The following is a 26879-nucleotide window of genomic DNA, read 5'->3' on the forward strand; positions in this document are numbered from 1 at the left end:
GATAGAGTGCTTGCCTAGCAACTGCAAGGCCTTGGGTCCCCCAACTCTACCCCTCCTCCCATAGCAAAAGTAGACAGCTAGAAGGTAGTGTTGTGTGGTTTAAGTAACCTTTGCTATACTTTGCACCAATTTCCAAGAGTTTTACTTTAGTTATTTATTTTTTAACATTATTTAGTTATTTATATACATATTTTTCGATATTGATAGATCTTTATTTTATTCATTTATGTGATGCTGAGAATCAAACCTAGTGCCTCACACATGCTAGGCAAGCGCTCTACCACTGAGCCACAACCCCAGCCCTGAGTTTTACTTTAAACAAAGGGAAAACATGAAAATATTAAAGTCAGTTTCACTTATTAGTTTTTTGTTTTTTTTTTAATGAACTGGGGATTAAAACCAGGGATATTCTACTGTTGAACAACATTCCCAGACTTTTTTTTTTTTTTTTTTTTCCAATCTTTTCAGGAGGAATCTTGCAAGATTGCTAAGGCTGGCCTCAAATTTGCAAGTCCTTCTGTCTCAGCCTCCCAAGTAGGTCAGATTTCAGGCGTGTGTGCCACCACTATTAGTATAGAAGCCAGTTTTAAAAGTGTGGTTTTTCACATCTTAAGTGAAATTCACTTAGATCATCAGTCAATAGCAAACCTTCAATGTATTAAGTCATTAGGCAGAGAACTGATCTCTACATTGCAGATCTTGAGGATGAGTCTCAATCTTCAATCTAATCTGTTGATCAGTAGCATTTGACATAGTTGATTCCCTCTTTCACTTTGAAACGAAATCAGCACTTCCAGGACTCCTGATTTTACCATTTTCTGATTGCCCTTCTGGTGGTGGTGCCCAAGACCCTTTCATCTTCCAACCTCTTCACTATGAAAGGTCGCCAGTACTTGGGTCTTTTCTCTACCTGCATTCACTCCTTAGGTAACCCCAACCAGTTCTATAGCTTTGATACCAGAGATCTGTTGACAATTCCCAAATTTATAATGCTAGGTCTCCGAACTTCAGACTCATATCTAGTATTGTTCTTGACATTTAACAGGCCATTGCTATGAGAAGAGCATCTTCCCCTAAATTCACATATTGAAGGCCTACCCCGCAATGTGACTATTTGAAAATAGTCCCTGTAAGGAATAATATGGTTTCAAAGAGGTAGTGAAGGTGGGGCCCTACTCCAACAGGACTAGTGTCCTTATAAGTAGAAGAGACGTCAAAAGGACACAGCAAGAAAGTGGCTTTCTTCCAGCCAATAATCAGGCCCTCACCAGGAGCCCAATCTTGTTGCACCTTATTCTCCAGAACTGTGAGAAAATAAATTTCTGCTGTTCAAGTCATGTAGCCTGTAGTATTTGCTATGAGAAAACGAACAGACTAATGCAGCCAACTCACATATGATATGTTCAAAAGCATCCTCCCAATCTATACCTTTCCTAGGTACATCATTTCTTGGCTCAAATAACTCCACTTCGGAGAGGTATTCCTGGACCATTCAAGAATGGCACTTGCCTATCACTCTGGGCCCATATTATTTTAACTCAAGAGTACTTCGCTCCATATTTATTCGTTCATGGCTCCTTTGGAATTTAAACTCTAGGACAAGGCCTCTATTTCTTCAGTGTTCTACCTCAGCGACTAAAGCAGGTTGCCCGATGACACAGGCGTTCAATAAACACCTCACTTTAGGACTAGAGGTGTGCCTGAGGAGAAAAGCACGCGTGTTACGTTCGCATCACATGGGCGATAACCTGCTACACTGACCCCAGACCTCCCGCCGCTTCTGCGACCCTGAGATCAAAGGCGGGACTTCCTGTTGTGGTGCTAAGCTTCCGGCGTGGGCCGGAAGTTCTTCTGAAAGAAGACGCCGCGTTGAGCGGGCGGCGCTGGTGGTATCCGAGGTTTGCGACTGTAGCTGCCATGGGCAAAAGAGACCGGGCGGACCGCGGTGAGAGGAGGCACGGGCGCGGTGTGTCTTTTGTTCTGGTCGGCCCCGCCCTCACCTTTCTGTGTCCGAGCTGCCCGGGGTTTATCGGCTGCGGCCGAGTCGGCGGGTATACCTTGTCCAACTGGGTTGGGGAGATGCCGGATCTGGGCGCAGCCCTGCCAACGGCTCTGGGTGGGAGGAGGTTGAGGGTCTCAACGCCCACGGGGTGCATATGGCTCTTGCTTAGGTGGTCGAGGCGCAGGTGGAATGAAGCTGCTGGCAGGTTCCCGCGAAATACCTGTTGGCAGTTCATTGTGACCTTAGGTTCCTGCTGTGCTTACCTCTGTGTCGGTGTCCGCAGACAAGAAGAAGTCCAAGAAGCGGCACCATGAGGATGAAGAGGAAGATGAAGAGGAAACCCCTGGAAACGACTCTCAGGAGGCAGTTCCCTCGGCGGCCGGGAAACAGGTGGATGAGGCCGGGACCAAAGTGGATGAATACGGAGCCAAGGACTACAGGTTGCAGATGCCACTGAAGGAGGACCACACCTCCAGGCCCCTGTGGGTGGTAAGCATGCCTTGGGTCAGGCAGGGCCCAAAGGTCTAGAATGGCAGCTAAATCTTGGACATTCATAGAACCCAAAATGTGAGATTCAGCCCCTCAGAACCAGCTGGGAGAGACAACTTTCATTGTTGTTTGAACAACTGGTCACACATAACCCAGCCAGACCTGCTTGGACTTTCTTCATCCCTAACCCTTTTATTTCCCCTCTTTTTCCCTAGACCTACCTACTACATGTTGGAATGTACTTTACCTATTTAATAAATAGCATTTATTTTGTTAACAGTGTATTTCATCACTTATTTGTAGCCAGTTTTTGCCCAACTTAAAATAATGTTTTACACTCAGTTGAAATCTAGCCAAAAGTAGCTTGAGGATAGTCAGTAAGGTGGGGAAATTTTTCCTCTGCAGAATAGTAGGAAACAGACAATAAGTTGCAAAACCTTTTCTTCTGTTTTCTCCTGCTCTTTTGTATCTCGTTAAAATAACAGTACCTACAATGATCTGAAGGACTGGTTGCACAAGTATCCCTGATGTTGGATAGCTTATCCTTTCTCGATAACCATATGGGGAAGAGTCTTTAAGTTTTTGCATCTCATTAGTTTTCTTGCCTATTGCGTCCATTTGTTGTTTCTCAGGCTCCTGATGGTCACATCTTCTTGGAAGCTTTCTCTCCAGTTTACAAATATGCCCAAGACTTCCTGGTGGCTATTGCAGAGCCAGTGTGCCGACCAACCCATATACATGAGTATAAGCTAACTGCCTACTCCTTGTATGCAGCTGTCAGTGTTGGGCTGCAAACCAGTGACATCACTGAGTACCTCAGGAAGCTCAGCAAGACTGGAGTCCCTGATGGAATTATTCAGTTTATTAAGGCAAGTGGGGACTGAGGCTATCAATTCTGCCTGCCTGACAATGTGGTCATAATGGGGATAGATGCTACCCATTAATTATCCTATTATAGCCATGAAAATGTGCCATTCATATCTTTTGTGGGAAGCATAATAACTGAACACCCTGTTGCTATTCATCTGGACCCAATATTGTTTTCTGACTGGGGCCTAGAGTTGCTTCTGGCCGTGGTACTAACACAGTGGGGGTACTAATTCAGGGAGTTCTGGGCAGGGTTATTTGGGAAAGCAGCCCAAAATAGGTTGTGTGGTAGAATAGATTTTGTCCCCCAAAATTCATATGTTCAAACCGTAAATCCCATATGATTATATTTGTTATAACCAAATGAAGACCTAAGAGTGGGGCCCTGATCCAATAGGATTAGTGTCCTTATTAGGAGACACCAGAGAGCTCTGTTTGTCTCTCTGTTGTATTATACAATGAGAAGGCAGCAGTCAATAAGACAGGAATAGAACTGTCACCAAAAATTGAGTCAGCAGGTACCTTAATTATGAATTTCTAGCCTCCAGAATTCTGAGAAAATAAAATGTTCTTTAAGTCACCCATTCTGTATGACAGCCTGAGCTGACTAATATAGGTGGCAAACTCCATTTAAGGCTAAATTCTTGTGTAAGACCCATAGTCAGTGAGTATTATTAGGGATAGTAAAAAAGAACTTCAAATGTTGAAGTGGAGAGGGTTCTGTGTAAGCAACAGTTGAACATGGATGAATGCTGTTCAGAGGAGATGACCAGTGACTTTTGTTGTCTGCCTGGTCTAATGGGAATTTGATTCAGATCCCAAATCTGGAATAGCAAAAGGGGCCAGTGGACATCCAATCCCAGGGATGCTGGCAGGAACCTGGAGAGAGTTCTTTTTTCTTACACAGTGTCCAGGGAGAGGTTACTGCTCCAGAAATGTCCTGTAGTGGTCCCTGGGGCAGTGCAGTTGTGGATTAGAGAGGCAGCAGAGGTAAGCAACAGCCCAAGGTCTGAGTGGCAGGTTTTCACCACATCATCTCTGCTAGATTTCTTCCTGAAGATTGTTGGAGAATTTAAGCTGTATTCCTTACATTCTAGTTGAGGAAATGTATTCCTTACATTGATGGGACAGCTAGGTGGTTTTATTTATATATATATATATATATATTTTTTTTTTTTTTTTTTTTTTTTTTTGGTGCGGTACTGGGGATGGAACTCAGGGCCTTGTGCTTAGGAGGCAGGCACTCCACCAGCTGAGCTATTTCCCCAACCCACGGTTTTATATTTTATTTATGCAGCAAGTAATTAGTGAGCATACACTACATGCCAACTCAATGCTGGGAGCCATAGTAATATTGGTGTGATAGGATAAACCTCTGGATTAGGATGGGGGCTGTCAGTATGGAGAGGAAAGCAAAATGGGAAACACAAAGAGGAGAATTTAAGCAGTGTTTTATAAATTAAGAGATGTGGCTGAGAATTGCTAGATAGGTGGAAGGTTTTGTCTCACAAAGCAAGAGGCCAGTGAAAGAAGCTCTGTTTAGGTTTATCTGACTGTTGTAGGATTGCATATTGGGTTTTGCTAAAGTGAACCCAACTGTTCACTTGGTTGGTAGGTGGTAAGATGTGACCAGTAGTGAATGTTTCTAAGCGAGGTGCTCATTGCTAATTTTTCTTATTTGGTGTTGTGTTTACTTGCAGTTGTGTACTGTCAGCTATGGGAAAGTCAAGCTGGTCCTAAAACACAACAGGTAATCCCAAGGCACTTCCATCCTTTGCACATAGACAGGAGGAAGGGCTCTGGGCAGAAGGTAATGTTCAGGGACTGTCTGCTCTGGACAGATATCTCTCTCCCCTGAAGCGCAGATAAGAGGAACAAGAGATGTGGCCCAAGCAGGAAATTTATTTGCTGACCACTGTGTTCCCACTAGTAGGGAAGCTAGGCCTCAGACCCTGGGCTGACTTGACTTCAAAGTGGGGATTTGTATACAACCCTGATATATTCTATCAGAGCCAAGCTGTGATTTGTTTGGGGAGCAAAAGAATGAGGAAAGTCATTATGAGGCCACTATTTCCAGACCGTTGAATTAAGTGATTAGTGGAATCTTCTGGAAATGAAGAAGTGGTCACTAGGCACCTCCTTCCTTTCCTGTTTGTAGGTACTTTGTTGAAAGTTCCCACCCTGATGTCATCCAGCATCTTCTCCAAGACCCAGTGATCCGTGAATGCCGCCTGAGGAATGCTGAGGGGGAGGCCACTGAACTCATCACAGAGACTTTCACAAGCAAATCTGCCGTGCGTGCATGGGCTCCTGGGTCACCTGGGTTCTGGATGTTTAGGATTTCAACTCTGTCCTTTAATCTCACACTGGCAATCTAGCAGCCCAGGCTTTTACTCCCCCTTTGTGACTTCATTTCTTATTTGATTATAGCAAGTTCTGTGCAAGTTCAGAAACCCGCCTTTCTCTTAACAGATTTCTAAGATGGCAGATGGCGGCAGTGGGCCTTCCACTTCCCGGGTGACAGATCCACAGGGTAAATCTGACATCCCCACGGACCTGTTTGACTTTTATGAGCAAATGGACAAAGATGAAGAAGAAGAAGAAGAGACACAGACAGTATCCTTCGAAGTCAAGCAAGTTAGTGAATGCATACTCCTTGCTTCTCCACTGAATGGCCCTGCGCTTTCTTTTGTAATTTGTGTGAAAGAAAGGGATTCCTTTCAGTTCCCTGATGGCATGCTTCATTTTTGTGTCTGAGTGTCATCATATTATTCTTCCTGATGGAATTGGAGTGTCTTCTTCCTTATGCTGGGAGGCTGGTCCCTGCAGATTCCCGAGGAGATATGAGAAGCAGTTGCTGAGGCTCCATTTGATTGGGGGAGAGTTCATTTTGACACTGTTAGTAGTTTGGATTGCTTTTTGTGCTTTAACCTAATTACTAGCAAGCAAGATGTGAAATTTATTCTTTTTGAATAAAATGCCGTTTTCTAAACATTGGATCCCATTGAATATGTATTGTTTTTGAATACACTTTGTAGTTAACAAGATAATAAAAGCTCCTTCATGCTGACTTCCCAGGAAATGATTGAGGAGCTTCAGAAACGTTGTATCCACTTGGAGTACCCTCTGTTAGCAGAATATGACTTCCGGAATGATTCTGTCAACCCTGATATAAACATTGACCTGAAACCCACAGCTGTCCTCAGACCCTATCAGGAGAAGAGCCTGCGGAAGATGTTTGGGAACGGACGTGCGCGTTCAGGGGTCATTGTTCTTCCTTGTGGTGAGTGGAACCTGAATGAGGAAGGTGGTCAGGCTCCTCTCGCTGTATCTGCCAGCTGCCTCCCACTCTCCCTTTGCAGATTTCCCTAAATCACATCTTGCCAAGGGACAACTGAGGTCAGTTATCTCCCCGATTCATGACTTGACAAATATTTATTGAGTGCTTACTGTGTGTGACCCTTTGCCTAAGCCCTGGGGCCACAATGGAGCTCCTTCAGCTGGGGTACTGATCATAAACAGATCAGCTAAGCAACCTATTAAATCTCTGGCAATGATAGAGGAAATGAAGAAAACCAGAGCAGGGTATAGGTTAAGACAGTGCTGGTGGGGATTCTGTGGTACAGGGGGATTAGGTTCTCATTCTGTGAAATCATTCGCCGTCATTCGCTGAGTCCTTCCTTTGCAGGATGTGTGCGCTAGGTGCACTGTTCCTAGCACTAGTGTCCTAAGGCCACAGGCAAAGTGCTTTTCTGGTTTTCCTATCTTTAAAATGGTGGTAACAGGAGTATTTCTTCTCAATGTTTGGTTTTGAGATTTTACCATTTAAAGGGGATCTATGTAAGGATCTAGAGAAGGACTCAGCACCCACTGATTCTCTCTAATGTGTGTAAAGTGGACATGCTTCTTTATAAGGAGGAAAGCAGGCTAGAGCAGTACATACCTCAAAAATGTCCTCTGTGAGGACCACTATAAGAAATTTGCCTAGATTCCTGTGCTAATGAGTCCCTGTCCTTCATTTCAAGCTGGCCTTTGGTAGGATTATCCCTTGATTTCCCACAGGTGCTGGGAAGTCCCTGGTTGGTGTGACTGCTGCGTGCACTGTCAGAAAGCGCTGTCTGGTGCTGGGCAACTCGGCTGTGTCTGTAGAGCAGTGGAAAGCCCAGTTCAAGATGTGGTCCACCATTGATGACAGCCAGATCTGCCGCTTCACCTCTGATGCCAAAGACAAGCCCATAGGCTGTTCCATTGCCATTAGCACTTATTCCATGCTGGGCCACACTACCAAGAGGTCCTGGGAGGCTGAGCGAGTCATGGAGTGGCTTAAAACACAGGAGTGGGGCCTCATGATCCTGGATGAAGTGCATACTATTCCAGGTAAGCAGGTTGAAGCTGAGCTATCTGCTCATTGTACAGACAAAAATTAAATTTCTGGTTGTTGAGTTGGGGAGAGACTGCTGTATAGTCCACCCAGATGATGAGAGAGACTTGCTGGCTTGTTTTAAACTAATTCTTAAGCATGTGTAGATGGGACTGGGTGCAGTGGGGTGTACACATTCATAGCTTCCTTAATCACTGACTCAGCATTGAGAAAGTAATATTTTTTTCCTTTCTTCATCTTTCTTACTGTTGCAACTCACCTTACCCTTTCCCTATTTTTATGGTCCTGTGAAACTGGACCAGGAGTCCTGCCTAACCCTTGTAATAATTCTGTGTTTTATTTGAAGACTTAGTGTTGGTCCCTAGTTAATATCTAATAGAAACTCTACTTATTTGTAGTCAATTCTTGTTTTCTTCTCTAGCCTCAGGCAACTACTGAACTGCTTTCCGTCTCTATATATTTGCCTTTTTTGGAAATTTTCATATGAACAGAATCATACGTGATATATTTTCTTGTGTCTTTTTTCACTTTGCATAATGGTTCGTCCATATAATAAAATTTTGGATGATTTGTTCCTTTTATTGCTGCATAGTCTTCTAGGCAAATCTTTCTCTTTATTTGAGATGGGATTTCACTACATTGCTCAGACTTGTCTTGAACTCCTGGGTCCTAGTGATCCTCTGACCTCAGCCTCCCATTAGTGGGGCAGCTGGCCTGTGCCACCATGGCTGACTAGTCAAACCTTTCTTCATAAGACAGATTATGGGGAACCCTAAGAAATTAGTAAATCCAAAGTTGAGAATACTCTAAATAAAATGAAATGTGAAGCATACGTAGAACATTCAGAACATTGTCAAAATGATCCCAGCGTCTGGTTCTTTTTGTGTAGCGAAAGCTCCTCCAGCATCTATGGATGTCTGAAGATTACTTAGACATGTTCACAGAAGGCCGGTTAGGGATCCAGTTGTCTTTTGGATGGAAGCAACAGGGCACAGGCTCTGTTGTAAGAAGTTACTTGATATGTTCAGACAACAAAAGATAGCCATGCAACTAGAGGAAGGAGAGCATGGTAGTCAAGGATAGGGCAGGATGGAGATGTCAGGCTATAGCAGGGACTTTGGCTTGTACTCTGAATAGGTGAAAAGGCATCTGAGGGATGGAGAGAGGGTGACCGAACTGACTTACATGTAAAAAAGATCACCATGTTAAGCTTGAGTGTGTGAAACAAAAAACAGTATTTACTTGTAGTTAGATATCTGTGTTATTCTTCTGTTCTTGTGTTTTTCATTTGCGTTTTGCTGCATTCTGATCTCTTATTCCTTTGTTTGTTGTTTTTTACTTATTTCTGAAGTATCATTAGCCCTACCTTTAATTATGTTGTAAGATAAGCACAACTCTATTTAACCTCTGTTTAGAATTTTTTAAAAGTTTAGCCTATGAAGATGTATAAATTGAGTTTTCTAAAATGAATATCATATACACTTTTTGAGTTTGATAGATGAGAAAGAATTATAACATTTAGAACAAAGGAAGAAAAAGTATTTTGTTAGCTGACCAAAGTGAATTTGATTGGTAGTGTCTGGAAAGGGGGGTTTCTGCCCCAAGCACCCCTAGGTCTTTAATGCTTGGGGCAGAATGATGCCTGGGGTTTCATTTCTGTCTTGGGCTCTCTTTTCTCCCTGGTTTCTGGGAAGATGGTGGGAAGCTGAGCATAGTTGACTCCTTTTGTTCTTTTCTCCCTTCAGATCCTCAGCTCCCACCTGAGTACAAGTTTCAGGATGAGTAAATTTTATGTGCAAGTTAGAACTTAATGGTGTTCTAAGATTACATTTCACATTTAGCTATTATCAGGAGATTGCTAACTGGGAGTTTCCTTGAAATCATTTCTCCCTTGTTCTTTTTTTTTCTCCCTTGTTCTTGATTTCATCTTTTGAACAGGTCTTAAAGTGTTGATGAAGTATTCTTGCCTTGTCATTTTTATATAGAGTCAGGCTACTATGGTCCTGAGTCCCAGGAGTTAGCCCCTGTGGTATCGTAGGCCAGTGCTAAGTCATAATAAGGCTCGTGATAATCGAGCAGTTCGGAAAATGATCCTGTGAATGTTTTTATTGTTCCTCCAGCCAAGATGTTCCGACGGGTGCTCACCATTGTGCAGGCCCACTGCAAGCTGGGTTTGACTGCAACCCTTGTCCGGGAAGATGACAAAATTGTTGACTTAAATTTTTTGATTGGGCCCAAGCTTTATGAAGCCAACTGGATGGAGCTGCAGAACAATGGTTACATCGCCAAAGTCCAATGTGCTGAGGTAGCTGGGCCTGATTGGGTGGATATCTGAGGGAAGGATCCCTTCCAAGGACAAGGGGAAGTGATCAGGTTGATTCCCTATGGGCAGATACACAGGTCAGGATTTGAACTAAACTATTGCTACCTCCTACAGTACCCTCATTTACCCTGTGGGGTGGGCATTGTTAACCCACTTCACAGATGAGTGCAGCAGGATCCCTTGTCCTGAGTCACATGGTTAGTAACTGGTAAAGTCAGAATGCTAATGGAGGCCACTGGGTCTATATTCCATGAGCCTCCTCCTTTTGTGAATGAGTCCCTGAGGTGTTCTGCCTACCCTTATACTGAGGAGTTCCTGGAGGGTCCATCAAAACCACTCCCAGTGTCAAAATCCCAAGAAGACAGATTGTGGCCTTAATCGTTTTTGTTTCTAAAAACACATTTTCCCAATATTTTTCTCTAGTGAATACTTGCACAGGTATGTGTTAAAAATCCTTGTTCAAAGCTGAGTATTTTTAGAAGGAACAACAACAACAAAAACCCTTCTGGCACTTTAAAATCACTGTAACTCAGTGATTAGAGTAGGGTGGCTTCTGTCCTGACAAGGTGAGGAGTGGTCTTTTGGATAAAAAAGTGTGAGTAACCTGTGAAGATTCTTGCTGTGTTGAAAAAATCCTCACCCTTTAGTATGTCTGTAGACTTACCGTCATCTAAGATCAGTTTCTGGGACCTTCAAAGCCTTCAGTTCCTCCCCACTTGCATTTCCTTTCTACCTGTCAGTGCTGACCACCATCATCAAACTTGTATTTGTCATTGTCTGACTTTTATTATTTTACCTTCTACGTATATTTCCCTCAGTATGTTTGCCTGATAGAGTAAAAAATTTATGTAAGTAGAATAAGGTTATTATATATCTCTGTGAATTTTGTCTCTTCTCAGCATTTTTATTCCTCACATGAGGCTTTATTCCTTTGATGGTGCATATAGTTGTAGTTCATTCCCTTGAGTCACTCACTGTGTAGTATTCCATTATACAGATATACCACAATTTGATATATAACAATACTACACAGCAATAAAAAATCTTTTTTTAATGTTGATAGACATTTGAGTTGCTCACTTGTTCTTTTACCAGCTTTTTGGGTTTTAATTTACACATCAGTAAAATTTTATGGTTTGGATATGAGGTGTCCCCCAAAAGCTCAAGTGTGAGACAATACAAGAAGGTTCAGAGAATTGATTGGGTTCTAAGAGTCTTAATCTAACCAGTGAGGTAATTCCCTATAGGGTTTAACTGAAGTGGTAGGGTGTGGCTGGAGGAGATTGGAATTGGAGTGTGGCTTTGGGGTATATAGTTTGTTTCTGGAGGGTAGAGTCTCTGCTTCCTGATGATGTGAGCTGCATCCTTCTGCCATACTCTTCTGCCATGATGTTCAGCCTTACCTCAAGCTCTTGAGGAATGGAGCCAGCCGTCTATGGATTGTGACTTCTGAATCTGGGAACCCTCAAATAAACTCTTCCTCTACAATTGTGCTGTTCAGATCAGTCAGCAGTGAAATAGCTGACTAAAACTTAAATGTACAATTCTGTGATTTTAGTAAATTTAAGAACCATGCACCTATCCTCACAGTCCACTTTAAGAAAAATTCCACCACCCCACAAAGTCCCCTGTGCCTTTTTGCAGTGCAGCTTTACTCCTACACCCAGTCCTAGGCAACCACTAGATTATTTTCAGTCTCTATAAATGTGGAGGTTAGATTTTTTGACATTTGACAATGTTGCTGCATTTATTTTTTATTTATTTCCTTATTTATTTTTTTTACTATTTCCTGGTGCCTTCTGTAACCACAGAGTTTTTCTAAAACAGTGTTATTCACAATGTGGACTGTGACCCTGTAGTGCATGGGCCCCTGCCTGGCAGACATACCTTGAAGGAATGTTCTGGGCTGAAAATCTCAGTATACTAGTTGTGTTACCTTTTCATTGCTGAGACCAAAATACCAGACACAAACCACTTGAAGGAGAAAGATTTATTTTGGCTCATAGTTTCAGAAGTTTCAGTCCATGATCGGCTGGTTCCATTGTTGTAGATCTGAGGTGAGGAAGGACATGCAGAATGAAGCTATCAACTCTTGGTATCTGAAAGAAGATGAGGGATGGGGGATGGGGAGAGCTCTCAGCTGTTTCCTAAAGTGGGTGTTCCAATAATCAGCAATGATTGATGCTTCACATCTCCTTTAATACCCAATAGTGATTTTTTTCTTTTGATTTCTGCTAACCTGTTAAGTGTGAAGTGGTATCCCTTTATGGTTTGAATTTATATTTTCCTATTTACTAATGACATAGTATGAACCATCTGTTTTTCATACTTTGTGAAGTGTAGGATTTTAAAGATTACACTATGAAAAAGAATTGTGTTGGTTATAAAAAATAGAAATGCATAGAGTCACAAGTAGGATGTGGTCCAGAGGGAAATCAGCAGCACCTATGGAATTTGAGCTCTGGTTGGTGTTTGGCATATGGTATTGGTCACTAAACTGGCCATGGGAACTTTATCATACACCTGAACTTGAAATTATTATTTTTTACCAGCCTCTGAGCTTGCCAACTGTGGAGTTTTCAGTGAAATTTGGGGTGCAGGGCACAGAGATGAATGAAAGCCCCTGATACCAGCGTGCAACAGGGTAGCTTGGCAGCAGAGGGTTTTGTACTCATATTCCTGAGAGTCTAACTAAAGTGCTCCTGGCCCTGCTGGGGAGTAGGGGGAGGAGTTCTCAGGAGCATTGCTGACTTGTGCAGAGGTGTGGTCTAAGTGGAGGGGTTCCTAGCATCAGTGGTTGAGATTCCCTCACTTGCACGGTGCATGAAAATAATTCCTTGGGTATGATTGCATTTAAAAAATGATGAACAAGGGAGTGTTCCAGTTTAACATTAGGTATTAGATTTGGTTTAGTTTTGTGCATGTATTTACAGCTATACAGAAGTTCCCCCTTACCTATAGGGGATTTTTTTCCAAGAACCCCAGTGGATGCCAGAAACCTCAGATAGTAGCAGGTCCTGTAACCTCATGTGTTTTCCATCTTTGGTAAGCACCCTATGCACCATAGCTGAAAATTTTACAGTGTGTAAGGTAGGACAGCAAAAACCAGCAATAATTTCTTTTCCTTTAGAATTTCACAGATAAAAGGTTTGAACTTACATAGAACTTAGCAGCCTCAGTATGTGATTGTTTTTTCTTTCCTAATAAATTGAGAACTCTTACCTTTTTTACTTAAAGGAAGCACTTCATGCTTCTCTTTGGCACATCTAAATTGTTAGCATCATTACTCTTGTGCTTTGGGCCTTTATTAAGTAAAGTAAGGGTTACTTGAACACAAACACTGAGATATTGGGACAGTCAATCTGATAACTGAAAGGTCTGCTAGATGATTAACAAACAGGTAGTTATATAGTGTGGATATACTGGAAAACGGATGATTCACATCCTAGGCAGAATAGAGCAGGTCCATGTGAGATTTCACTGTTACTCAGAACCAATGTGTAAGTTAAAATTTGTGAATTATTTATTTCTGAAATTTTCCATTTAATATTTTCAGGCCCCCATTGACCATGGGTAACCAAACCACAGACAAGGGAGGACTACTGTTTTGAGATATAATTCATGAACCATTGGCTTTGTTTCGAAAAATTTTAAAGCTAATTCTGTTAAATGAAAGGGGCTGCAAAAGTTTCCAATTATGTGATGTCTTTGAACTTGCAGAATGATCCCTTTTTTTTATTGCATCCAGGTTTGGTGCCCGATGTCTCCTGAGTTTTACCGGGAATATGTGGCAATCAAAACTAAGAAACGAATCTTGCTATACACCATGAACCCCAACAAGTTCAGAGCTTGCCAGTTTCTGATCAAGTTTCATGAAAGGAGGAATGACAAGATTATTGTCTTTGCTGACAACGTGTTTGCCTTGAAGGAATATGCTATTCGACTGAACAAGTAAGACTTGAAACCTTGGAGTTGCCTCCAGACCAGTTAATCTTTCTCACTGAGAGAAGAGATGGTGCCTGTTGCTTGGGGATCTACAGGTCTGATTCTCTGCCCTTGGTTCCAGGATCCAGGCAAGACAGAGAAGCAGGTGGTCAGAGTCAGAGGTTAGAACATATAAGAAGGTGGAACCTGTTCACCCTGACCTCAGAGAATAGGGGCTGTAGAGTTGTGCTTTACTGGGAGGGCACTGTCTCAGATCTGGACTCCAAATGTGGATAGGAGTTGGTGTATGGAGTTTCAGGCCAAGTGAACACTATAGGTGGAAATTGAGGCCATACTATATGGTTCAGGAGTAAGGAAGGAAGGTAGGATGGATTGGGCCAGCATCATACATGTAGATTAGCATCTGAACAGATCTTCTTGGGAGTTGTTCCCTGAGCATTCTCATCAACCCACAACCCCGCCCTGTGCTTAAACCCCAAGTGGCAAAATGGCTGCCAAGTCTGAAATAAGAGGCCTGTGCTTCTTCCTACAGTGATGCAGTCCTTCAGGTGCTGTAAGTGTCACAGAAGACAAGGTCCTCTTTGGACACAGTTCTTTGAATTCTTTTTGTGGGGGGTGGATGGGGAAGAACAAATATAGAACAGCTTCTTCCTAGAAAGCTGTGTGCTAGGAGCACTATATATATATATATGATTCAGTTCTCACCTCAGCCATATGAGGTATTATTCTCATTGTATGGATTGGAAAACAGGCATAGAAAAATTAGGTAAGCTTCTAAAATTGTACCTTTTTTAGATTTAGAAAGGTTTTTCTTTTTATAAAAGCTAACATTTAGATTATTAAGAAAAAACTATTCTCTGTACCTGTCTGCCTACTCTGTTCTCTGAATGCAGCCACTTTGAACCTTTTTTTCTTTGTTTACCTTCATATTTTTAAATAGTAACTTATGCAGCAATTTCTGGATTATCAATTACAGAAATTGGTTATTAACTTCCTACTATGGGAGTTGAAGATTTGCTTTCTTATATATACCACTTTCCACCCCACCTCTTTGTTTCTTCTTTCATCATCCTCCCAATATAGTAATGGCACAAGTTTGGGGTTAAATTAAAATTCAGTTCTACATTATTTTGACTGTACAGTATTGTTCAGATGGAGATATATAAATGTGCTCTGATTCTGTTTTCTTTTGTTTGCCTTGTTGTTGATTTTGCCTGATTTTCTATATACTTGATTACTCTTTTCCAGACTTGTCTTCACTCAACTCCTTCAGTAGTTTGGCCGGGCTTTGCCATTTACATCAGAGTTTCCAGTATGGCTGCTTAGGCATCTGGTGCTATCCAATTCCTCTGTTTGTGGTCTGTTGTGCTATTTGTGTCTTCCTTCTCTGGAAGCTGTTAGATAGGATCTTCTTTCTCTTTTTAAATTTCAGAATTATATGCCTAGTTAAAGTCTTTTTCTTTCATTGTAATGGGCATTCATTAGGTGCTTTCAGTATGGAAACTTGTTCTGAGAATTTTTTTTCTCCTTTGTGAATCATCATCTCTTTGTTTTCTTTTTTTAGATTCCCTATTGGTCAGATGTTAGATCTTCTGAACCACTTCCCTGGTTCTCTTATCTTTTTTCTCTTATTTTTATCCCTTTGTCTTTTAATACTTCTGTTGAAATTTCTGTTAATTTCTGAGAGGTTTTTTTGATGTTGAGGTTTATACTGGGGATTGAACCCAGGGGCCTATATCCCTAAGTCCTTTTTATTTTTCATTTTGAGGTAGAATCTTGCTAAGTTTCAGGGACTGGCCTCAGTCTCCCGAGTCACTGGGATCATAGGTGCGCATTATTACACTTGTTTACAAGAGTTCTTTTTAAATAACTGTTCTTGTTGCGTGAGTATAATGTCTTTTTATTTGGGGCTATGAAAGCTTTTGAAGCTTCCTTCTGTTTCCTATCCTGTCTCTCCTTTTTTATTTTATTTTTTTTATTTTACTTTACTTTGATTCTTTTAACTTCTTTCTTTAGCGTCTTTCAGAGTTTTGTAATCTGTGACTGAATTTTCTTATTTGAGGGTCAGTCACTAAAAAGGTGACAGGCCATTCTGTATCTCTTAGTGAACATGGAACTCCCTGCAGAATGATCAGGCAGGCACCTGGCTGTTTTATTGACAGATTGATAAAATACCAGTCAGTATCTCTAGGTCTTTTCTTGGTATGTGGTCTTTTCTACAGAGAGAAATTTTCCAGCCTCTGGGAACCAGTTCGTGGAAGCAGAGGAAAAATGGGCTTGTTTGAAGTCTCAGCCTTGAGGAGATGCCTTAACCTTCAAGCCTCACTTTCTGTCTTGCCTTTGCTCTCAACTCTGCTGATGTCCTGAGTGCAGACATTCCTTGTTCAGATCCTGGAAAGGAAGGCTCCAGGCTCCAGCTTCCTGTCAGGTGGCAGGAGTCATGCCTGCTGTGGGGCTGGAGTCTGCTCCTTACACATCCCAGGCCTGCTGTCTGCCATCCTGCTTATCACCCCACCTTCCAGCATAATTGGGCACCAGTTCTTGAACCCTTCTGTGTTTTGCACAGAAAATTGGCTTGTTCTCTGTTGACTTTCTCTCCTGCCAGCTCAGGCTTCTGCTTTCTCTAATCTATTAGCTCAGTCACTGTACCAGCATGCATCTGCTTTACAGCTTCCAGATATTACCCACTACTCTCATCTGCTGTTATTTGTTCTCCTGTTCTCTTTGTGGATTTGTGTCCTTTTAGTCCTTTAGTGTCACATTAGTGTTGATTCAAGAGCAGCAGCAAGACAGTGCTTATGTTTACTATGTCATTTTTAATAACTATATTCCTTCCCATCCCCACCCCCCACAGTGCTCATCCAGATTTTCTGGAGCCTCCCCACACCTATGTTTGAAACATCCGAGGCTTTCTTGTGATTGCAGCCTCTTGAGCCTATGGACAGAGATGTTAATTTGCCTGGTGCTGGTGCTATCAGTGCTGAACCAGCCCGACAGAGATAAAGGTAGCCAGCTGTGCCTCTCATGTATAATGGAATGATAATTACAAATTTTGCTAATAACTTTTTTAAAAATAACTGGCCTTTGGAAAGGGACCAGGCATGGTGGTGCACAACTGTAATCCCAGTGGCTCAGGAGACTGAAGCAGGAGGATTACAAGTTCAAAGCCAGCCTCAGCAACTTAGTGAGGCCCTAAGCAACTTAGCAAGACTGTATCTCAAAATAAAATATTCTAAAAAAGGGTTGGGAATGTGGCTCAGTGGTTAAGTGACCCTGGTTTCAATCCCTGGTACCAAAAAAAAAAAAAAAAAAAAGTAAAAATGTTTTTGTTTGCCTTATATTCTTGATTTTGAAACGATTCTGTGAATCCATTCTTAACTTATGGTAGACAACCTGATGTGTCCAGTGGTGGTAGAGTGTGTTCTCCCATTTTTAAAGAAAGAAATGGGTGTCACTGCACAGTTGCAGGAGACACTGTTGGGGTATAACATAGTGTGGAATAACATAGAACATCATCTATGGAGACAGACTTTGATTTGGGTACCAGCTCCTCCTCATAGAAGTTGTCTGACCTTAGAAAAGTACTTTTTCTCTGTGAACCTCCTTTTATTTCTTGATCACTTAGAGCAACCACAGTGGATTCTCATGCCTGGCATCTCACAAGGATGCTCCAAATATTAGTTTCTTTTCACTAGAACTACAGACTTGTACCACCAATTCAGCAAGACAGGCTGTGTGGCTTCCCAAGTTTTTTTCACAGCAAGACATACAGAAAATGACAGATTGTGTGGTTCCCTGGATACTTTATATCTGGGTTGTCCAGAGGCAGTCAGCCTGGGTGTGCAGCTGTCCCAGGCTCTGCCCAGCCTTCCTGTGGGTGAGGGGTTTGCTCTCTCAGGTAGAAAACATCTGAGACCATCTTGTAGTATATTGTTGGGTATTGGGTAGCACTGCACAGAATTGCAAAAGCAGTGGATCTTAAATCCTTACCAGTCACTGTCCTGGACACTGTTGGTCCTGGTCATGGGATAGCCACATCTGGGCTCCACTCCCTCAGATTCCTGACCCTATTCTTTCTTTCTTTTTTGGTACTGGGGATTGAACCCAGGGACACTCGACCACTGAGCCACATCCCCAGTCCTTTGTTGTATTTTTATTTTGAGACAGGGTCTCACTGAGTTGTGTAGGGCCTCACTAAGTTGCTGAGGCTTGCTTTGAACTCGCAGTCCTCCTGCCTTAGCCTCCCAAACTGCTGAGATTATAGGCGTGCACTACCTCATCTGGCTTGACCCTTTTTCTTTTGCGTAGATTGAGGAATGTGAAACAATCTTTGCAGTTCTGAGGGATATTGGTGGTGATGGGTGAATTATTTTATTTCATTTCTCTTAAGTAGTACTAGTTCAGTGCTTGGTGTAGGGGGGCCCTGATCTTTGTACCTATCCTCTTTGTGTTTATTATCATTGTTGTTGCTGTTAGCTTCTTTGGGAAGCTATGGAAACTGATCACCAGCACATTCTGGTACAGAAGGCAGGGATATGACCTCCCTAGGTGTCATAGTCAATGACCAGTGAGATTTCCTGATAATCTGTAGCAGGGAGCTAGAAACTGAAGAGAAGCTTTTGAAGTTCTTGTTCTGGGAGTGCAGTGGGGACAAGGTTAAAGGGCCCTTTTCTACTTTCTGCTCTTTTGTTGGAGGTTGCTTGTGTCATTGGAGAATATGTAGAAATGTTTTCTCTGCCTTTAGGCTTTGTGAAATTGGGGATTATCCTTGCCTGGAGTGACAGATGTTGAAGGGAAAAAAAAAAACCACGTGGGAGCAAGTCAAGGAGGAATCCTGAAGAGGGTGGTGGGCCTGAGCCTAGAAGCAGAGGGGGAAGGGCTGGGGCTGTTGGCAGGGATGGATCTGTACCTAGTTATTGTCCTGGATCTTCTGATACCCCAGCAGGCATGACCAAGGGCTTCCTCTCAGAGAAAACCTTACTTAAGCTTATTTTTTTCTCTGATATGTTTTCAGGATAGCTGAGGTATGAGTCTGTGATTTTTCTAATACATCTGTGTTCTTCTTTAGACCATATATCTATGGGCCTACATCCCAGGGAGAACGAATGCAAATTCTTCAGAATTTCAAGCACAACCCCAAAATCAATACCATCTTTATATCCAAGGTTTGTGTGACAATGTGGGGAATTGAAAGAAGCAGATTTAGGATTTTCATGTATCATCTATAAAGGCTCTTCACTAGGCTGAGATTTTTCCCACCTCTTCTTAGGATGTAGGAACTTTAAACTGTATTTCCTAGGAAAGGATCTATAGTTCATCAGAAGCTATGGCCTGGTGGTTTGGAAGTCATTCAGATGAAGACAGACCTAAAACCCAGAAGTACATTTTACCTATAGAGTGATCATAGCTAGGAAAGTGAGCACTAGACCTTGCCTGTGGCACTTTGGTGGTCAGATCCCCCAAGCTGAATACCCAGTGCACAATCAGGATCCTGTGCAGGGCAGTGACCTAGACCACATTTTCCCACAGGTGCTATTGATGGCCTCAGTGGTCATCAGATAGGAGTGTGGATGATTTTGACCTATTTCTATAGCCACAGAAACAAAAAAGTCACTTGAAGTGAGTCTTTGTTATCCTCCTTGCATGCAGCATTGTGAGCCTTGCTGCGTCACAGTGGTGACTGTGGGTTATTAATGGCAGTGATTATTTTGGCACTCTTAGAACTCACACGAGGTCCTAGAGAGGCCTTTCTGGGGTCCACTTCACTGTTATCTGTATCAGAAGGACCTTAGTATGGAGAGGAGAGTGTTTTTTAAAAATGACCCACAGAGCAGATTTAAATTATAGGCCAGGGCTTGGGATGTAGCTTAGTGGTAGAACACAGTTTAACAAGCCCTGGGTTCCATTCCCAGCACCACAAAAATAAATAAGTAAAATTTAAAATTCTGGACTAGTTGACTTTGTGTGTGTGTGTGTGTGTGTGTGTGTGTGTGTGTGTGTGTGTGTGTGATGTAAAAACCTTCCCAAACTCACAGCTGCTTCACTTCTATAGGTAGGTGACACATCCTTTGATCTGCCAGAAGCAAATGTCCTCATTCAGATCTCATCCCATGGTGGCTCCAGGCGGCAGGAGGCCCAGAGGCTAGGGCGGGTGCTTCGAGCCAAAAAAGGTACAGGCAGCTTTTCCTCCTTTGCTGTGAATGGAGGAGACTCTCCTCTAAACCACTTTGGTTGAGGGGAGGGGAGGGATGAACCACCAGTGTGTTCAGTGTCTCAAGATTTGTCCTGGGACTGGAAAGACCCTGAAGAGAAGAGATCCTGAAGCAAGGACCAAGAGTAGATGGTCCTTACTTCCCATATCACTGAAGTGAATATGGTATTTTCCGTGGCAGTGGCCTGCAGTTCACATGGGTGTGCTCTGATCTGATTAGTCTTCATGAGGGGGCCTCCTGTGTGTGTTGACTGCAGCAGAAGGGCCCAGACCTCAGCCATGGGCATGGCAGCGACTGATGTTGGTGAGATGTGGCTGCCTCTTTCCTGGGATCAGGCACATCCTGAGACAAGGATGTAGGCCCTGTCCTCAGGGAATTTACTTATCAAACCAGGAAGCATCTGAACTACTGGGATGTTTGAAAATGCCAAGATTAGTGGGCATAAGTTGGAATCATATGTTACTTAAGAATGAGGCAGCTAGTTGATTAAATTTTAAATGAAAGCAAGACAGATGTCAAAATAGCATGGACTGAACTCCAGATTAGCTGTGTGACCTTAGGCAAACTATTAGCCCCTCTGAGCCCTGGTTTTCCCTTCCAAAGTGGGGATGATTGTGTTGTCTTTCTGGACTGTTGTAAGAATGAGCCTATAAGACATAGAATACAGTAGTCTGCTTGATAAACTTTTATAAACTGACAGGAATATAGTCTACTAGCAAATGTGAAAATCACTCATTACTTATTCCTTATTCTTCACCACACAAAAAAGAAGCAAAGCTAAATTGAAAACACTTGAATTTGATTAGAATTGTATGTTCTCAGTCGAAATATTTGGCATAATATGTCTAACCCTTTGCATCTCTGAGCTCTTAAAAGAGAAACCATTGAATTCAAAGGCAGTATATAGATGCTTAACCTCCTGATATTTGAACTGTGAAGCAGAAATGTTTGCATTTTCCTGAAAAATCAGGTCTTTCAGGCCTGAGTATTTTCTGTCCTAGTTTCTGTGATCATTCTCCCTGTTTAGAGGTTTTCTCTCTGAACTGCATTTGTTTGCTTGTTTTTAAATTAGTGGCTTAAGCATCTGTAATTATTTAAGTATACATATCTGTGGGTTTTTTTTTTTTTATTTTCTAGTATATTCACAAAGTTGTGCAACTATCACCACAGTGTACATTTAGAATATTCTCTTCACTCCCAAAAAGAAGCCCTTATCTGTTACCAGCCATTCTGCATTTTCCTTGCTCCCAACCCCCAGGCCTAGGCAGCCACTAATCTACTTTTGTCTTTATGTGCTTATTCTGGATGTTTCATTAGGAGATCACACACTGTGGGGCACTCTATGACTCACTTCTTTCACTTAGCATAATGTTTTCAAAAGGATTACCGATATGTATCAGTACTTTATTCTATCTTTGTTGCCAGTTAATATTCCACTTTATGAACATACCACATTTTATTTGTTGATAGACAGACAAATGGGTCATTTCTGATTTTTTGGCTCTTAGAATAGTGCTACTGTGAAATTCACATACAAGTTTTTGTATGGATATTTTCAGTTCTCTTGGATATATACCCAGTAGTAAAATTGCTGGATCATGTTTTAATAATTCTGTGTTTAACATTTTGAGGAACTGCCAGACTTTTTCAAAGCACCACTTTACATGCTCACCAGTAGTATGTGAGGGCTCCAGTTGTTTCATGTCCTTGACGACAGTTGTGATTATCTTATCTTTTTGATTCTACCATCCTAGTGGAGGTGAGGTGATATCTCATTGTGGTTTTGATTTGCATTTCTCTGATGATTAATGGTATTGATGTGTTCCTTGGCCATTTGTTTGTCTTTAGAGAAATGTCTGTTCAGATCCTTTGCCCATTTTGTAATTGGCTTATCTGTCTTATTGAGTTGTGATAGTTCTTGATATATTTTAGATGCAAGTCTCTTATCAGATATGTGCTTTGCAGGTATTTTCTAGTTTTGTAGATTGTCTTTTTTAGTTTCTTGATAGTGCTCATAGAAGCACAGAAAGCTATTTTGATGAAGTCCCATGCAAAATCAGAGTGATCACACTGTGCCTGCAGAAGTGTCCCACTGTGGTGCTTGCTTCTGAGCTTAGGACCTAAAGTTCCTGGCATTCTAATGGCTAGTGTTACCTTTTTCCCTGCCTTCTTTTGCCTTCTCCCTACAGGGATGGTTGCAGAGGAGTACAATGCCTTTTTCTACTCACTGGTGTCCCAGGACACACAGGAAATGGCTTATTCTACCAAGCGACAGAGATTCTTAGTAGATCAAGGTTATAGCTTTAAGGTATGTATCCACTAGGCCTCTGACTAGGCCATGACCAAAGCCTTTCTGGTATTCTGGCCTCCGGAGATGTGTGGGCACCAGCCCGAGACAGACCGCAAGCAGGCAGAGAGCCTTAGGGTATTAGAGGCCTTGCCTCAGACTCCTTTGTCTCTGCATAAACTACTGGGGACAGCATTTGATGTTGGCGGGAAATGTGGTATCTTGGCAAAAGGGAGGTGCCAAGACCCTGTGGCCAGCCCTGTCTGAGAATGAACCTCTTAGGGTTCCTTTCTCTGGTTGGTGCCACTCCAGGTGGCTTGGGTTGTCTTTTCTTGGCTGATAAACCCCAAGCCTCAGTGTGCTTCCCAGATATTGGAGCAATCTGTACTATAAACTGGGTCATCAGATAACTTGGGAATTACTAAAGCTCTGGCTAACTTTCATTGCTGGGGTAATTTGCTTTCTTTCCAGTTGACATAACTTGTAAATTTATGTTAGGATTTAGTGTCCCAAAGGGTCTTATTTTGGGTGGGGGGCTTGAAGATTCTGAAGCAGGGGAAGAAAATTCCCTGGGTCTACTGGAAGAACATTCCTAAAACATACATGTTCCTCTGGTTCTTGTTTTGCAAAAAACCATAGTGCCTTTTTTAGATACATTTTCAATTGTCTTTTTTTCCTCCCCTTGGTGCCAAGGATGGAACCCAGGTCCTTGTGCATCCCAAGCATGTCCTCTACCACTGAACTGCACCCCCAGCCTTCAGCTGTGTCTCTTAAAATGTTGGTGAGAGTTCCCATGGTTAGCCTTAGACAGAGGACAAGGTATCCCACACAGAAGGTCAACAGGAACCCTAGTGACTGTACTCCCCTCAGTAGTCTTCCCATATTGAAACAGGTAATGAAGGGAAACTGATAAAAGCTATGCCCTTTGACAAGGATCCTCCACTCTGCTGTGCTTGGCACCCAGGGCTTCCAGTAAGAGAAAGCACTTAATAATTTCAGAATAGTGAGAATTTATTGGCCAGATTTTCTCTAAAAGAGCAAGATGACAGCAAGATGGAAACTGGGTTTTCATATCTATAGGGATAACTTACTATGAAGTCTACCTAAAACTGCAGAAAGCCTGGGTTGATTATGTAAAGGTAACCCCCAGTGCCCCCCCCCCACTCCAATTCTCTGCATAATGTTAAAGGAAAATTTCTAGAAGTGAGGATCTGAGTCCTTCAGGTGGCCAGACATCCAGACTGCAAACAGTGGGACATATCAAGGTCAGACAATCCAGGAATTCTTACTGGCTGCTCTGGACAAAGGCACCTTAGCCCACATAGACATCATGTGTACATGGTCCTGTCAGGCTAGCCTTTCAAAGAACTCAGAGAATTCTTTCTGAGTTGGCATTCCTGTTACCCTGAGGTGCTATAAGAACCCAGAGTTATGAGTGTTGCTAACAGCATGGATGAGGGGTTGGGTCATGATGCAAATCTGCTAAAAAGTTGGGCTCAAAACCCAAACATCTTGTCCTCCAACCAAGCTGAAGAGGTCTGAAAAGTGTCATTGCCCCTAGCTAAAAGAGAAGAAGCCAGACAACCTTGTCCTGTGTCCCACACAGATCAGCAGGAACCCTGTGTGCACTGGGAGCAGAGATTCCTCTGTAATTCCTTCATCCCTGTCTTGGAATCATTAGTATAGCTTCCTGTTACTGCAGTTCTGAAGCTGGTCTCTGGAACACCAGAGAGAAGCTTCTCCATTGTTGGCCACAAGGCTGACTGGGTCTATGGGAGGGAAGCGACAAGAAGTGGACTTTGGAGAAGGCCGAGTGGGGCCAAGGGGAAGATAACAGAAAGGGATATGTCCGCTATTGAATTTGCAGGTGATCACAAAGCTTGCTGGCATGGAGGAAGAAGAGTTGGCATTTTCTACAAAAGAGGAGCAACAGCAGCTCCTACAGAAAGTCCTGGCAGCCACTGACCTAGACGCAGAGGAGGAGGTTGTGGCAGGAGAATTTGGCTCCAAGTCCAGCCAGGTGAGCAGTGGGTGAGGCTCCAGGTGTTAGCGCTCCTGAAGTACAGCCACTTACATATGCACACAGTCTTTGTGTGTGTGTGTGTGTGTGTGTGTGTGTGTGTGTGTGTGTGTGTGTGCACGCATATGTGTACCTGGGGTGTTTGGAGAAAAATTTGAAAAACAGAAAAACGTGGAGAAGAAAATAGTAGAAACAACTCCTGTTCATCTTTTGGTGCACATCCCTTCCTGAATGTGTGTTGTCCAACATGGTTGGACTCTCAGTGGCTGTGACTCATCTCCTGCTTGTTCGTCTAACACTCTATCAGGAGCATTTGTTAGTATTTTGGTTTTGGAGCCCAGGATGGTGAACGGGTGACTCCAGGCACTTCTTCTCAGGCTGTTGGGGTAGAGGGGGTGGAGTAAGTGGGGGTGGAGGTGTGTGTGACAGCATAGTGCCTGTTGTTGGCCTTGGACAAGTCAGCTTGCTTTCGGGTTCCTCCTCAGTGATAGAGTTGAGCCTTCTAGTCTGGGAGATGGATCTGAGGATCAGTTTGTATGGTAGCTTCAACATGTATTTTGAAAAATTTAGAGTTCTTTGGAAGTACTAAACCTTTCATTTAAATTTATTGAGTGCCTACTGTGTTCCCAGGCAAATGTAATGTGGTATAATTAATGAGAGTATTGTTATGGAGAATTGTTACTAGGCCTTTCCAAAGAGAGAAGTACAATTGAATCAGTGCTTTTTAAAGATTCAATTAGTATTAAAGCCAAAAGGTAAGCAATGACTGGAACAAGGTAAGAAAGAAGCAGCTCTCACCTGGGCTGGTGCTGCCCTTCCTTCAGCTCAAGACTTCCTCCTGCAGAGGGTTGCAGCCTGTGCTGAGATTCAGGAAAGTCTCCTTTTCTCACTGGCCCTAAGGGGTTAAGGTGAGGCCCTAACCCTGAGGTCAGTGCTTGGCTGTGTATTTCCCCTGTAACATGGATTCAGTGGTGTGCTGGGCTCTGAGCCAAGCCCCTGACCTCTGTGACTTCTGTTCATACCTCATCCGTCAGGGCAGGTGTGGTTATCTCCATTTCACAGTTGTGTTCATTGAGGCATGGATATTCAGCACTTGCCCAACATGCCCAGGGAGAGGTGGAGCCATGAGTCAAGACCAGGGCTTTTAGCTTTCCCCTTGATTCAGAGTCTTAAGTGATATCTCAGGAGATTTTAAGGTATTTCTGCCATGTTTAAAATAATGAAACTCTTGAAATTGTCATTAAGGAAAGTAGTGTAGCATTCTACACTGCTTTGTAGACGAGAGTATACAAGCCAGACTGCCTGTATTCAAGTCCTATTTCCTTAGGAGCTATGTGATCTTGGACAAGTTCCTCAATCTCTGTGCCTCCATTTCCTTTTCTGTAAAATGAGGTTTATAATGATTACAAGGACTTCATGAGGTAATACATGTAAAGTGCTCAGAACCATGCCTGAGACACAGTGGCCAATAAACTTTGTTTAAAAATAATAAAATATATTGAATTTGATTTTAAACTTATAAAAGAAGTCTTTTTTCCCTTGGAGACTAACTGGCTTGGGTTCTCTTCCTCCCTTGCAGGCGTCCCGGCGCTTTGGCACCATGAGCTCTATGTCCGGGGCTGATGACACTGTGTACATGGAGTACCACTCATCAAGGAGCAAAGCTTCCACTAAGCATGTGCACCCACTTTTTAAGCGCTTTCGGAAATGACACCCACCTAGGTTATTTGGTTGAAGACTGGGTGCTTGGTCCCAGCATTGGAAAGGGATTTTTCAGTATAACATCTTTTCTCTACATCTATGTACTTTCCTGCAGCATCAGCCAAACTGATCTAAACTCAGTATCTGCTGACCATATTGAAGAAAATCCACATCAGGGGTTCTGCCTTCATGGGTCACCCAGGGTTTTAAAAAAGAAGGCAAGATTATTATTTCTTTTTTTCAAACTTATTTGGGAGTGGGGCATTCCTGTATATAAAAATCTGTACTGTTTAAGATATATTTATCTTGATGCTCAGTTAAATAAACAAAATGGAACTTTTCACCCTTTTGTTGAAGAAGTGTTTTTATGCCTTGTCACAGGCATGGGCTTTGTCTACCATGACCAGCCTCCATCAAGGATCTACTTAGTAGCAGGCATGGAGGAATAATATGAAGCACATCCCCAGGGATCTCTTGGGGATACACACCCCAAGATGGAAGAAGTGTTGAAGGGGAACAGCTTGGGAATCTTGGAGATGGTTAGTCCTGACGAGATGGGACTTGAACAGTTGGCACTGGACCAGTTCATGGGTTTGGGTCTCTCAACTTGGGCTTTTGCCTCTACAGCTCTCTTCTTCTGTGGCCCTGACTG

General features: G+C 42.6%; 1 protein-coding gene across 3 annotated transcripts; it reads left to right on the top strand.

The window, feature by feature from the left end:
- The first annotated feature begins 1802 nt into the window (after positions 1 to 1802).
- Positions 1803 to 26570, top strand: ERCC3 (ERCC excision repair 3, TFIIH core complex helicase subunit). 3 transcript variants are annotated; one of them, XM_079130301.1, is made up of 15 exons: positions 1803 to 1945; positions 2286 to 2491; positions 3124 to 3360; positions 5059 to 5108; positions 5517 to 5652; positions 5831 to 5995; positions 6437 to 6641; positions 7421 to 7735; positions 9860 to 10044; positions 13811 to 14013; positions 19076 to 19172; positions 20060 to 20177; positions 22409 to 22527; positions 24374 to 24526; positions 26106 to 26570. In XM_079130301.1, the coding sequence occupies exons 1-15, from the start codon at positions 1918 to 1920 to the stop codon at positions 26235 to 26237; spliced, it is 2349 nt and encodes a 782-aa protein (XP_078986427.1). In that variant the 5' UTR covers positions 1803 to 1917; the 3' UTR covers positions 26238 to 26570. The 3 variants fall into 3 exon arrangements, with proteins under 3 accessions (XP_078986427.1, XP_078986426.1, XP_078986428.1); XM_079130300.1 differs by having other exon boundaries at positions 1818 to 1966; XM_079130302.1 differs by having other exon boundaries at positions 1863 to 1955.
- The last annotated feature ends 309 nt before the right edge of the window (positions 26571 to 26879 follow it).

Source organism: Sciurus vulgaris (genome assembly GCF_902686455.1).
Source record: "Sciurus vulgaris genome assembly, chromosome: 3".
NCBI classification, from domain to species: Eukaryota; Metazoa; Chordata; class Mammalia; order Rodentia; family Sciuridae; genus Sciurus; species Sciurus vulgaris.

Bases quoted from the DNA above. Each gene is read 5' to 3' on its own strand.
- ERCC3 (XM_079130300.1), top strand. From the start codon at position 1,918: ATGGGCAAAAGAGACCGGGCGGACCGCGGTGAGAGGAGGCACGGGCGC. The intron at 5,653-5,830 runs GTGCGTGCATGG...TTCTCTTAACAG, and splicing joins CTTTCACAAGCAAATCTGCC to ATTTCTAAGATGGCAGATGG. The intron at 10,045-13,810 runs GTAGCTGGGCCT...TATTGCATCCAG, and splicing joins CCAAAGTCCAATGTGCTGAG to GTTTGGTGCCCGATGTCTCC.